Source organism: Oncorhynchus clarkii, chromosome 27, assembly GCF_045791955.1.
Source record: "Oncorhynchus clarkii lewisi isolate Uvic-CL-2024 chromosome 27, UVic_Ocla_1.0, whole genome shotgun sequence".
Classification (NCBI taxonomy): Eukaryota; Metazoa; Chordata; class Actinopteri; order Salmoniformes; family Salmonidae; genus Oncorhynchus; species Oncorhynchus clarkii.
This window is the reverse complement of record NC_092173.1, coordinates 8,523,274-8,537,288: the sequence shown is the minus strand read 5'-3', so window position 1 is coordinate 8,537,288 and position 14,015 is coordinate 8,523,274. Positions and strand designations below refer to the sequence as shown.

Here is a 14,015-nt window from a genome sequence, read left to right as displayed (position 1 = left end):
TCTGGCAGATACCCCTGATGGAGGCACTGTCTAAGGGGACGAAGAAACAACGACAGGAGACTTTGGGAAGGAGACTTTCTTACCATCGACTTCTCTGCCATCACACGTCTTTCTAACAGAGTGAAAACCAGGACAGATGAAGAACGGTAGAATGGCCTTGACAGCAACAGCGACCAACCTAGAAGAAATTGTAAACTCACCTCCCACATGCACTAGTACACCAACTAAGACAATGACAAAACCACAAGAAAGTGGGTTGATGCAGAAAATCTGGACATCTGTTATCAACTGGTGTAGCCATAATGAAGAAACTACCCCAGAATCAAACATTTACCAAAAATGTAGAAAAGCATTAACAAATGGCTGGTATAAGTGGGCTCAGTGGGGCCAGAAAAAAGTATTACCATGTACTCAATGTAACAGTTGCTGAATGATAAATGCTGTTAGACCTTCTGAATATCTGTTCTAGACATGTATGTGACAAAGGGTTTGTCCTCAATCTTCTAACCAGTTTTTCACTTATGCCAAAAATAGATGTTAGAGAGGTGTCTTTGAGGAAGGGCAATATGTTTAGGTGTCATATTGAGAATGACAATATAAGGGTTTAGGATGTTTAGTTTATTGATTTTATTGTTTATTTATCTTGTATTCAAGGTAAGGCTAAGAAATGCACATGCTTTAACGCTATACAGTATGTCCTGACTCACCAGTGTATATGGGAAAGTGGAGCTCAAATTGTTAAGATGGATGTGAGGTTGATTATCTCTATAGAGTTTCAGAAGGTCCCATTCTCATCTATACTGGAAAATGTAATTGTGTGTGACACTGAGTTTCAAAGGGGGGGTTATGTTGGAGATTTTCCAGTCATCTGATGATTTTCAGTAACCTATACTGTTCTCTTTGAAGTAGATAGAATAATCAATATAAGCTTACATTGAGATATGTAAGCAGAATGAAGGCTAAACCTATGAGTGTCCAAGCTAGAGCAACATCGAATTGACCATTTGACATGTAAAGAACAGAACATAAGCAGAATCTGTGTAGATGCGGCAAGGTAAACCAACAAGACTTGAGTGGTCTGGGCCATATCTAATCTTGTGAAGGCTATTGGACACGCACATAAGTTAAGCATACATTGATAATGTAGGTTTGAACTTGTAAAGACCTCTGGGCAGGAACATTAGCTAAGTGGTGTGCATGTCATGCCACCAATAGAATCTATGCCCCAATGTCTGAGCCAATTAGAGAATGGAAACTAAGTAAGACAACAAGATTCGTAAAATTGGGCGATGACAAGGGTAAGACTGTATAAAAACCAAGCACTAAGAATAAAGATTCAGTTGTTTCATGAACTAACTCGGCTTTGTTGCTCTCTGTGATAAAGTCTAATTGAATTCACAAGCTCTGGTATCTGAGAAGTATTTGAGTCAATATTTTTCCACAACAAAACCCCCTTTGCCCTCAGAACAGTTTCATTTTGTCAGGGCATGGACTCCACAGGGATGCTGGCCCATGTTGACTCTGTCACGTTCTGACCTTATTTCCTTTTTTTATGTCTTTGTGTTAGGTTGGTCAGGGCGTGAATTGGGGTGGGTAGTCTGTCCTTTTTCTAGGTTGTTATATTTCCATGTGTTTGGCCTAGTATGGTTCTCAATCAGAGGCAGGTGTTGTTCGTTGTCTCTGATTGGGCATCATACTTAGGTAGCCTGTTTTTCCCCATTTTGGTTGTGGGTGTTTAATTTCTGTTTAGTGTCTGTTCACCTGGCAGAACTGTTTAGTTTTCTCTTCGTTGTTATTTTGTGTAGTGTTCAGTTTTTTCAATTAAATTATGACGAACACTTACCACGCTGCATATTGGTCCGATCCTTACAGACTCCAATGCTTCCCACAGTTGTCAAATTGGCTGGATGTATTTTGGTTGGTGGACCACTCTTCATATACACGGAAACTTGAGCGTGAAAAACCAAACCGCGTTGGGGTACTTGACACACTCAATCTGGTGTGCCTTGTACCTACTACCATAACCCGTTCAAAGGCACTTAAATATTTTGTCTTGCCCATTCACCCTCTCAATGACACATATGCACAATCCGTGTCTCAATTGTTCTTTAACCTGTCTCCTCCCCTTCATCTACAATGATTGAAGTGGATTTAACAGGTTACCTCAATAAGGGATCATAGCTTTCACCTGGTCAGTCTATGTGTATTTGGATGCCAACCGCCGTAAAACCTAATCCAAGAAGAACAATGTCTATAACTAATATTTTTTGATAGACTAAAAGTTTGGTAATGTTTAGGCTGCTAATGTTTAGGCGTCCTCCGATACACAACCCAACCAAGCCACACTGCTTCTTAACACAGCGCCATCCAACCCGGAAGCCAGCCGCACCAATGTGTCGGAGGAAACACCGTGCACCTGGCAACCTTGGTTAGCGCACACTGCGCCCGGCCCATGACATTTTCTGGTGTTATTGGAGACTGCTGCCGTGGGCCCCACCCCAGTCCAAAGCACTCACAGGCGGCCCAGTCCTCGCGCAGCAGTCCCTCCCAGCTGCAGTCAGAGCAGGAGATGTTTACCCTCAGCGTCCAGAATGCAAATGAATCTTGCATGAAGGAAGCTGCCGCTGGCTGATCCCGCCCTGGCTTACATTTAAAAAAACAATTAACCTGAATTAGGGCCAGACTAGTTACCATCATTTTCTCACATTGCCATCGACAGTTTTTTCTATTGTCTCTTTTTGGTCCATTTAGATTGTTAATGTAGATTGTATACAAACAAAATGTAACAAATGTTATGGTTAAAAATGTTCATGTTTTACTGTGACTTGTTGTAGGCTCCTAAGTGGACCATAAGGTTAAAAACCAAACCAAATTAAATAAAAAATGAAAAATGATGTAACTCCGCCAGATTGTCTCTTTTGGGTCACTTTTGCCGGTGTAACGGATGTGAAATGGCTAGCTAGTTAGCGGTGGGTAACGATGCTTCGTGGGTGACTGTTGTTGATGTGTGCAGAGGGTCCCTGGTTCGCGCCCGGGTATGGGCGAGGGGACGGTCTAAAGTTATACTGTTACACCGGTCCCAAGCCCGAATAAAGGAGGAGGGTTGGAATTGTTACATAAAAAAAACAAGTGCAAGATAGAAAGTGCATTTGTAGTTCTAAACATATTCAGGGTGTTTTTGACTCAGTCTCTCCCACGATGTTATTCCTCTCCCCGACAGCATCACAATTACATGCACATGGGCAATTATGCAAATTGGGTAATGACGTAATTTAGAGACTTGACTAGAGACTTTTAGGACAGCCAATAGCTACTTTCCTTACTGAGGAGTTGGCAACACTGCACAATATTTGCGCAGTCACTTGGCTTTCTTGTCGATATAAAGGATCATCACTGATGAAACTCACAACTGTGCAAACTATTGCACAACTTCAACTTCTATCCACTTTTTGCAGTAGAAGGCTCTGACCCTGTACAGAATAAAGCTTTCCGATATCAGATTTTCTGTTAACTCTGTAGGTGATCAATGTCCTCGACTCTACTGAAGATGGATGTACTTCATATTTTGCAGACGAACTTTGTGTCTATTATAATCGGATTTGTCGTTATTATTTTATTGTGGATGAATCGAGGCAAACAAAGCAACTCACGTTTGCCTCCTGGTCCTGCACCGATTCCTCTGCTTGGTAACTTGTTACGAATGGATGTGAAAGCGCCATACAAGCTCTACATGGAGGTCAGTCAAATACTTGAGCTAGATCAGTGGGCAAGGTTAGGTCAAAGATGCAGAATCAGGTGTAGAATGGGATATCCATTTAATTACTTTTCCACAGAACTTGGCAAAAATGTATTATTTGCATTAAAACAAGCTAAATGTAGGCTAGATTATTATTGTTTTACATTATTTTCTGTGTTGGTTACTGTAGCAACAAAACAGTTCAGTATTTTCATGTGACTGCTTAGTTACCAGCCTCCTGTACATTTTTATTGAATTGCCCCTCTGGGTTCAATATTCATTCAAAGTATACTACATGCATGTATTTGAGAACTGAAAAAGTGTGTGTATATATATCGATTACATAAATTAATTTGTGGAATTTCTTTCCTTCTTCTTTGAGCCAATCAGTTGTGTTGTGACAAGGACATTTTCCGTTTTGACTGACCTTCATGTCTTAGAAGTAATGATGGACTGTCGTTTATCTTTGATTATTTGAGTTGATCTTGCCATAATATGGACTAGGTCTTTTACCAAATAGGGTTATCTTCTGTATACCACACCTACCTTTTCACAATACAACTGATTGGCTCAAACGAATTCATTTCTAGATTTTCTTTCCTTTTTATCTTTTAAGAAGGCATACCTGTTAATTGAAATGCATTCCAGGTGACTATGTCATAAAGCTGGTCAAGAGAATGCCAAGAGTGTGCAAAGCTGTCATCAAGGCAAATGGTGGTTACTTTGAAAAATCTGAAATATATTTTGATTTAACACTTTTTTAGTTACTACATGATTCCATATGTGTTATTTCATAGTTTTGAGGTCTTCACTATTATTCTACTATGTAGAAAATAATTAAAAAGAAAGAAAGACACCTACTCATTCAAGGGTTCACTTTTGACTGGTACTGTATTTGCTTGTTTGTGCATTTGTTGGTTTGCATGCTCAAACCCACAGCCTTTGTGCATTTACTGCTACTACTGTAAAATGCAGTGATGAAAATGAAGTACATACTAACAATTAACGTCACACCTTACCAAATTTGGACTTTTTGTATAATATTTTTTTAAATTTAACCAGGCAAGTCAGTTAAGAACAAATTCTTATTTTCAATGACAGCCTAGGAACAGTGTGTTAACTGCCTGTTCAGGGGCAGAACGACGTATTTGTACATTGTCAGCTCGGGGGTTTGAACTTGCAACCTTCCAGTTACTAGTCCAACGCTCCAACCACTAGGCTATTTCAGTTAAAAGGTGTGCCTTGTTTAAAGTGAATTTGTGGAATTTCTTTCCTTCTTAATTAATGTGTTTGAGCCAATCAGTTGTGACAAGGTAGGGGTGGTACACAGAATATAGCCCTATTTGGTAAAAATCCATATTATGGCAAGAGCAGCTCAAATAAGCAAGAGAAATGACAGTCCATCATTACTTTATGAGACGAAGGTCAGTCATTCCGAAAAACTTTGAAAGTTTCTTCAAGTGCAGTCGCAAAAACCATCAAGCGCTCTGATGAATCTGTCTCTCATGAGGACAGCCACTGGAAAGGAAGACCCAGAGTTACCTCTGCTGCGGAGGATAAGTTCATTAGAGTTGATGAGTCGAAATTTGAGATTTTTGGTCAAGTGAGGCTTCTGTTTGCTCCTCATTACACACCACAGACCAACACATATTCTTTACATCAACATAGGAATCACTACAACTTTTTATGTGACTTCTTATACACTATATTAGGCCCAGCCTTTGGAACGTTGATCTTCCTAGATATGGCTACAATATTGTGATCACTACATCCAATGGACCTAGATACTGCTTTCAAGCCTATTTCTGCAGCGTTAGTCATGATTTGATCAATACATGTTGATTTCATTCCTGTGCTGTTTGTAACTACCCTGGTAGGTTGACTGACAACCTGAACTAGTGCGCAGCTCGATGAAAGCCAGTCAATATTTAAATCACCCAGAAAATATACCTCTGTTCATATCACATGCATTTCATAAATGTTATCCAGATACTGACTGTTAGCACTTGGTGGTCTATAGCAGCTTCTCACAAGGATGGGCTTTAGGTGAGGCAGATGAACCTGTAGCCATATTACTTCAACAGTATTTAACATGAGATCCTCTAATCTTTACAGGAATGTGGTTCTGAATATAATCAGCAACACCTCCACCACTCGCATTTCTGTCTTTTCTGTAAATGTTATAACCGTGTATTGCTACCACTGTATCAAAGGTATTATCCAAGTAGGTTTCAGAGATAGTCAAAATAGGAATGTCATCTGTTACTAGCAAGTTATTAATTTCATTAACTTTGTTTCTTAAGCTACATATGTTAACGTGGGCTATTTTGAACACTTTTCTGAATGCTTGCTTGTTTTCATTGCTTTACTGGGAAGTTTAGCAGAAGTAGATATTCTCATGTTATTTATATTAGTGCAGGGTTAAATCATGCATATTGTTTATAAGAGATGTGATTTGGAGACTGTATTCTGTCATTTACTATTGTATCTTTATTTATCTCTTTACTTGCAGACCACGCACACACACACACACACACTTTGGTTGAAGCAAGTTGCCAGACCACTAAGTGCCTTATCCCATCCATACTACATACACTGTGCGGTGCGGTGCTGTTCTGTGCATCTTAACCGTTATTAAACCACCTCAGCTGGAATCCTGTCTGTCATCTGTGCCTTTACCAGTGTAATGTAGTGATCATTAAACCATAATTCAGTCTGTGTATTGGTACTGTAGGATTCCAGTTGCATGTTTTACAGTAGCCAGACAGCGGGAGTGATATGCCATGTGAACTGTGTAATACCAGCATACTTCTGAATGAAGTTAAACTAAAGTATACAAACGCCCCGACCTCAGTTCTTATGAACATAAGCAATCTAAATAACTGTGGATGTTACAACCAACACAAGGGAGCGAACACAAAGTAAACCTAACCTACAGAATATACAGTCCACCAAGTCCTCACTTTCAGGTGTGGTTGAATGGTCTGTCACGCTCGTTGTATGGATGAGACCAAGGCACAGCGTGATGTGAATACATCTTCTATTTTAATGAAACAAAGAACACTTCAACAAACTTACAAAACGACCGTGACAGCTATATAGAATAAGTACAGGCAACTAATACATAGACAATCACCCACAAATTACCCAAGGAATATGGCTGCCTAAATATGGTTCCCAATCAGAGAGAACGATAAACAGCTGCCTCTAATTGAGAACCAATCTAGGCAACTGTAGACATACAAAACACCTAGACTAGTTAACAACCCCATAAACATAATAAAACCCTAGACAGGACAAAAACACAACAAAACACTTCTTGTCACACCCTGGCCTAACCAAAATAATAAAGACAACAACGATAACTAAGGTCAGGGCGTGACATGGTCTTCTTATTGGCTCTGCCTTTAGGCCTATATATCGCAAGGCATATGAATTGAAAGGTTATGGAACAAACAATTCAATTATCACAACACAGGTTGTAATATGGATTGGGGGGGGGCTCGACTTCCTCAGTGATTTTACCCACACACCGCCACTGTTGGGAACATAAAATGACATGCTATAAATACACTTATTTTGACACATTTTCGATATCTAAGTGAGTATAATGTACTCTATCAATTTGCCACTGCATTTCTTGCTCTCTTGTGTCTCTCCATCACTTATCCAAAGGAATAGCAAGGCCACAATCATTTCACTTCCATGTCATACATCCCAGGACTGTCAGCTGTGCTCCATATAAACCTGGGATCTGAGACATCACTGTCCTGGTTCCCTAACTATAATCCTGTGGTTCTTCTCTCCTCAGCTCAGTAAGAAGTATGGCTCAGTGTTTACTGTATGGCTGGGCTCCAAACCTGTAGTGGTGATCTCTGGCTATCAGGCTATCAAGGATGCTTTTGTCACACAAGGAGAAGAGTTCAGCGGCAGAGCCAACTACCCCGTCATCATGACAGTCTCTAAAGGATATGGTGGGTGATTTATATACATTTTTTTAATGGGAGTGGGTGGGTGTCATTGTCCTTGCCAAAGTCAGTCTTTGTGGAAATTACGTTACATTAGGTTTATGTTATGCTTTTCTAATTCTTCCTCTTTGTGCTTCTGTCATACTGTTTACTGTAGGGGTGTTGGTGAGCAGTGGGAAGAGATCAAAAGATCTTCGCAGGTTCTCGCTGATGACCCTTAAAACCTTTGGGATGGGGCGCAGGAGCATCGAAGAACGTGTCCAAGAAGAGGCTAAGATGCTGGTGAAAGCCTTCGGTGAATATGGAGGTAGGTTGTTTTTCTTGCCTTTGAAATACATTTTATAATAACTTTATGGGCAATATTACTCAGGTTGTTGGAATGTGAGAAACTGAAGATAAATGGTTTATTGCAGAATATAGTAACAGTAAAACCCATGGGGTGTACAGGGTTTTTATAGTATAGACATGTAATTTACCTGTAAACATGTACCTTTTTTGATTAGAAATCACGGTTTAAATATTTTTTTAAACATGAAGTGCAGTATGCATTTTGTGGGTTGAATGTTGTTATAACACAGAATGAAACAATCAATACAAGTGTTTGCCCGTTATTCATTTATTAACCCATAATTTCTTCACATTACTTTACTTTCCTTAGTTTCAGCCACTTGTGAATTTATCTCATCGGAGAAAGCATTCGAGCGAAACAACGCCCCTCTGTCTCACGGAAACCATTCAGACCCCTTGACTTTCCACATTTTGTTACGTTACAGCCCTATTCTAAAATTGATGAAATACTTTTTTCCCTCATCAGTCTACACGCAATACCTCATAATGACAAAGCAAAAACAGGTTTTTAGAAAATGTTGCAAATGTATAAAAATAAAAGACACCTTATTTACATAAGTCAGACCCTTTGCTATGAGACCCAAAATTGAGCTCTGGTGCATCCTGTTTCCATTGATCATCCTTGATGTTTCTACAACTTGATTGGAGTCCTCCTGTGGTAAATTCAATTGATTGGACATGATTTGGAAAGGCACGCACCTGTCTATATAAGGTCCCACAGTTGACAGTGCATGTCAGAGCAAAAACCAAGCCATGAGGCCGAAGGAATTGTCCGTAGAGCGCCGAGACAGGATTGTGTCGAGGCACAGATCTGGGGAAGGGTACCAAATAATTTCTGCAGCATTGAAGTTTACCAAGAACACAGTGGCCTCAAATGTTTTAATGGAAGAAGTTTGGAACCACCAAGATTCTTCCAAGAAGGCCAGCATCCGAGACGCCTCTTCACTGTTGACGTTGAGACTGGTGTTTTGTGGGTACTATTTAATGAAGCTGCCCGTTTTGGACTTGTGAGGCATCCGTTTCTCATACTAGACACTCTAATGTACTTGTACTCTTGCACAGTTGTGCACCGGGTCCTCCCACTCCTTTCCGTGATGGGAGTAGTACACAGCGTTGTACGAGATCTTCAGTTTCTTGGCAATTTCTCGCATGGAATAGCCTAAATTTCTCAGAACAAGAATAGACTGACAAGTTTCAGAAGAAAGTGCTATGTTTCTGGCCATTTTGAGCCTGTAATCGAACCCACAAATGCTGATGCTCCAGATACTCAACTATTATAAAGATGGCCAGTTTTATTGCTTCTTTAATGAGAACAACAGTTTTCAGCTGTGCTAACATATTTGCAAAAGGGTTTTCTTGTCACGGTTGTGTGGAGAGACTGACCAAGGCGCAGCGTGATTAAAGTTCCACATATTTATTTAAACGAAACTTCCGAACAAAAACAAACAAACAACGAACCGTGACATCAGCGGTGCTACATGCACTAACTCAAAACAGTATCCCACACAGCAGGTGGAAACAGGGAACCGTTAAGTATGATCCCCAATTAGAGACAACGAACCTCAGCTGCCTCTAATTGGGAACCATACCAAGAGCACCAACATAGAACCTAGAACAACCCCTAGTGACGCCCTGACCTACTATACCATAGAGAACCAAGGGCTCTCTATGGTCAGGGTGTGACATTTCTAATGATCAATTAGCCTTTTAAAATGATATGTTGTGTTAGCTAATTCAAGATTGTCATTGGAACACAGGACTGATGGTCGCTGATAATGGGCCGCTGTAGGCCTATGTAGATATTCCATAAAAAATCTGCCGTTTCCAGCTACAATAGTCATTTACAACTTAACAATGTCTACATTGTATTTCTGAACGATTTTATGTTATTTTAATGGACACATTTTTTTGCTTTTCTTTCAAAAACAAGGACATTTCTAAGTGACCTCAGACTTTTGAACAGTAGTGTATGTAAATTATATATTTCCGGTTTTTATTTTTATAAATTTGCTAAAATTTATAAACCTGTTTTTGCTTTGTCATTATGGGCTATTGTGTGTCGATGGATGAGGGGGAAAAATATTGAATCAATTTTAGAATAAGGCTGTAACATAACGTGGAAAAAGTCAAGGGGTCTGAATGGTATGACATGCCATACTTTTTTGTCCAGACAGCATCAGATACATGGGCTATACATACATGTCCTCAGACTCCACCACAATGGCATTGTCAGCAGCACCTGTCCTTTTTACCAAATAAATGTAAGATTTCATTTTAACAAGAAATGAACTTTCTTTTCTCTGCCCTGCTCAGAAAGTGCCTCATTTTGCTGCAGCTTAATTTCAATAAGTTACTTTTGCAATAATATTGTGGGAACTCTGTAAGGGTGGAATGGTCCATTATTATGAACCTGTCCGTGGGTGATTAATGGGGCGGCAGGGCAGCCTAGTGGGTAGAGTGTTGGACTAGTAACAAAAAGGTTGCAAATTCAAATCCCCGAGCTGACAAGGTACAAATACGTCGTTCTGCCCCTGAACAGGCAGTTAACCCACTGTTCCTAGGCCGCCATTGAAAATAAGAATTTGTTCTTAACTGACTTGCCTAGTTAAATAGAGGAAAAATAAATTATAAAAGTTTCTACTATTGATATGAAATATATGTATGGAAATAAGTTATTTGTGTACTATGAATTATTATTGGATGGATTAATTTACTTTTTTCAAAGCCTTTTTCCCCCCCAACAATGTGGCCTCATTAACCTGGGCACAGTGGTGGGCACTCCCTCCCAATTTCCCTTGCAACCTTAAAGCTTCCTGCAGAGTTTTCTGCTTCTGAACCAACCTGATGATGCAAGACAGAATGAGAGCGACGAGCTGAGCAGTACACAACAGCGGGTTGGGGGGGCCTCGAGTGGTGCATGGGGGGGGGGCATCAAGCTTTGAAATTATTTATTTAAAACAACAAAAATATTATGCCCAGCTCACGAGCGAGGCCCCTTGATGATGTGAGCCTAATAGTAAGTCCACCATTGGTTAAACCTCCGCACTACAAAACCAGACAGAGCACTTTGCCAGGGCCTGTCTGTCCCTCCAGGACCCTAGGGGTAACGTTTGTTTTGTAATCGGTGTAACTGAGATACATTATTCTGTAATCCAAGTAACTGTATACATTATTCTCAGTATATTATCTTCAGCAAGGTTTTAACACTAAACATGTCATTGGAAAGGTACCATTTTACGTTCAAATACATGGAAAATCGAGTGTTTAATTCAAACGTAGTTGTTGCTTCTCACAGATATTTCTAAAAGTTTCACCTTCACAATATTATATATGGATAACCAATCAGGTATTTTAAAAGTATCTGTGTGTTCTTGCCTTCCTTCTCTAATCTAGATTCAGTTGTCAATCCCAAAGAATTGCTTTGCAATTGTGTTGGCAATGTGATCTGCTCCATAGTCTTTGGGCACAGGTTTGAAAATGACGACCCAATGTTTCAGCTCATCCAAAAGGCTGTTGATGCCTACTTCCATGTACTCAGCAGCCCTATTGGAGCGGTACAGTAACTTTTCAGCTCATCTCTTTTCATAGAATCTTCCATTGCTCTCAACGCCCTGCTAAACTGAAGGTCTATCACAGTAATTGCACAAAATGGTCTTGGGCTGACCAAGCCATTGTTTTCACTAACAAAACCCCCTCCCCTTTCTTTCAGATGTACAACATGTTCCCTAGAATCGTTTGGTGCTTTCCAGGCAAACACCATGAGATGTTTGCTATCGTAAACAAGGCCAAAGATTACATACAAGAGCAAGCAGAAATCCGTCTTAAAACCCTTAACATCTCTGAACCTCAGGACTTCATCGAGGCCTTCCTGGTTAAAATGTTGGAGGTAGAAAACACAGCATGATCCTCACATTGGAGGTTGAACCTCTTACACATTATGAAAATATGGAATGTGGCTGGAATTAAGATTCCATCCATGTCCACTTATGTGAGTTTGGCTATCATGAGTGAATAGACAAGTGAGAGGCCAATGTCTGGTTTTCGAACGTATTTAGAGGCAATAAGTATGTGGAGATGGCAGCCACCAGATGTCGCTGTTTACTTACATAACTGATGGTGACTTATTCTCTTCTCTTAGGAGAAAGATGATCCCAACACTGAGTTCAACAATGATAATATGGTGATGACTGCATGGAGCCTGTTTGCTGCTGGAACAGAAACCACATCATCCACCCTAAGACAATCATTTCTGATGATGATAAAGTACCCTCACATTCAAGGTACCCTACTACCCAAGTCTTTATCGATTGTGTCCAAGTCTCCTAGACCTATTAGATAACATTGTAATACAAAAAAGTATCATTCTGGACTATGAATTGTTTCAAATGTGTTATTACGATGTCGTGACATGTAATAACTCCAACAACAAAATCATGGTATCAGTGAAATGTAAAGTGTGACTTAAATCTTCCTAAGAGAGTGTTCAGAAGGAGATAAACGAGGTGATTGGCTCAAGAGTGCCCACGGTTGACGACAGAGTTAAAATGCCCTACACGGATGCTGTCATTCACGAAGTCCAGCGATACATGGACCTCAGTCCCACCTCTGTACCCCACAAAGTGATGAGAGATACAGAGTTCTACAACTACCACATTCCAGAGGTGACCACAATTGTGTAACTGTACAAACACTGAATGTTCAATCTCACGGTATCTTGTTTGACGTGGTGGAACTGTTGTTTAAAAAAGATGATTTACATTTTACGGATCAACATGCAGTTTTCATAGAAAGTGATGGGTGTTATTTTGTCATTCTTTCAGGGTACCATGGTCCTGCCTCTGCTGTCCTCTGTGCTTGTTGATCCCAAACTTTTTAAAAACCCAGATGAGTTTGACCCAGAGAACTTCCTGGATGAAAATGGAGTCTTTAAGAAAAATGATGGATTCTTTGCTTTTGGAGTGGGTAAGATCATGTTTGTGAATTATGTGAGTTAAAATCAAGAAACCTAGTGGCCTGGGGTGCTCTTGCAGTCGACAGTAAGCTGCTGCCTCTCTGGAGGTACTATGTTCCGCTGCCAGCATGGGTTTGGTTTGAATCTGACCCGCTGCTTTTCAGCACACTCTCCTAATAACTTTCCTGTACCTCTCTATCCTATCCACAAAAAAAAACAGGGAAGAGGGCGTGTCCTGGGGAGGCTCTGGCCAGAGTGGAGCTCTTTCTCTTCTTTACCTCCCTCCTGCAGTGCTTCACTTTCACCGGCACCAAACCTCCAGAGGAGATCAACATCGAGCCATTGTGCTCCAGCTTTGGCCGCGTGCCGCATTCCTATGATTGCTACATCAAACTCAGGACTGAGAAGTGACCACTTTACTGTGGAGAGGTCACAGGCTCAGCTTCACAGGCAGCTGCTTGTCAATTTACAGTAACCAAAGCCTTACATTTACCTCCTTTTTTCTTTAGACAACTATATAAGCGTTAGTGAGTTGTATGCCTCTTGTTATCATCCTCAGGTAGGATCTCTAAAGTATGGGTTGATATTTTAATGCTAATAAGCAACTGTAAGCAACTGAATTTGGTCTTGTTTTGTAGGTTGTTACGTGGTTAGGACTGTACATCTATACTGGCAAAGTACTTAAGAGGTACTGTACACTATGTATACTGTGGGGGTCACTTTGTTATTCTGCTGATGTATTGTAACACAACATTTGGTTGTCATTTTTGCTTCAACTAATAAATAGTACTTCAGCCAGATTCAAACAATATCTTGATTTGAGATTCAAAGATAGAAATACAGTATAATATTGTGATTGTTTTTTTTATTGATCAAAATCTGAATTGTTGTACATTGAAATGAATGTTTTATAGTTTTTTTAACCTGTCATTAATAAGCAAGCTTCGTGTTCCGATTACCTGCTCACATACAACTGTTGTTTTGGCCTTAAGTGTAGACACATAAGTATAGC

The 14,015-nt window shown here is 40.1% G+C and overlaps 1 protein-coding gene across 1 annotated transcript; it reads left to right on the top strand.

Annotated features, from left to right (window-relative positions):
* The first annotated feature begins 3,386 nt into the window (after window positions 1-3,386).
* On the top strand, window positions 3,387-13,513 carry LOC139386386 (cytochrome P450 2M1-like). The gene is made up of 9 exons (XM_071131943.1): window positions 3,387-3,736; window positions 7,548-7,710; window positions 7,862-8,011; window positions 11,446-11,606; window positions 11,762-11,938; window positions 12,191-12,332; window positions 12,529-12,713; window positions 12,873-13,014; window positions 13,224-13,513. The coding sequence occupies exons 1-9, from the start codon at window positions 3,527-3,529 to the stop codon at window positions 13,412-13,414; spliced, it is 1,521 nt and encodes a 506-aa protein (XP_070988044.1). The 5' UTR covers window positions 3,387-3,526; the 3' UTR covers window positions 13,415-13,513.
* The last annotated feature ends 502 nt before the right edge of the window (window positions 13,514-14,015 follow it).

Coding starts and splice junctions, on each gene's coding strand:
- LOC139386386 (XM_071131943.1), top strand. CDS start 3,527: ATGTCCTCGACTCTACTGAAGATGGATGTACTTCATATTTTGCAGACG. Junction 8,012..11,445: donor AGCCTTCGGTGAATATGGAG/GTAGGTTGTTTT, acceptor TCTCTAATCTAG/ATTCAGTTGTCAATCCCAAA. Junction 12,333..12,528: donor AAAGTACCCTCACATTCAAG/GTACCCTACTAC, acceptor AATCTTCCTAAG/AGAGTGTTCAGAAGGAGATA.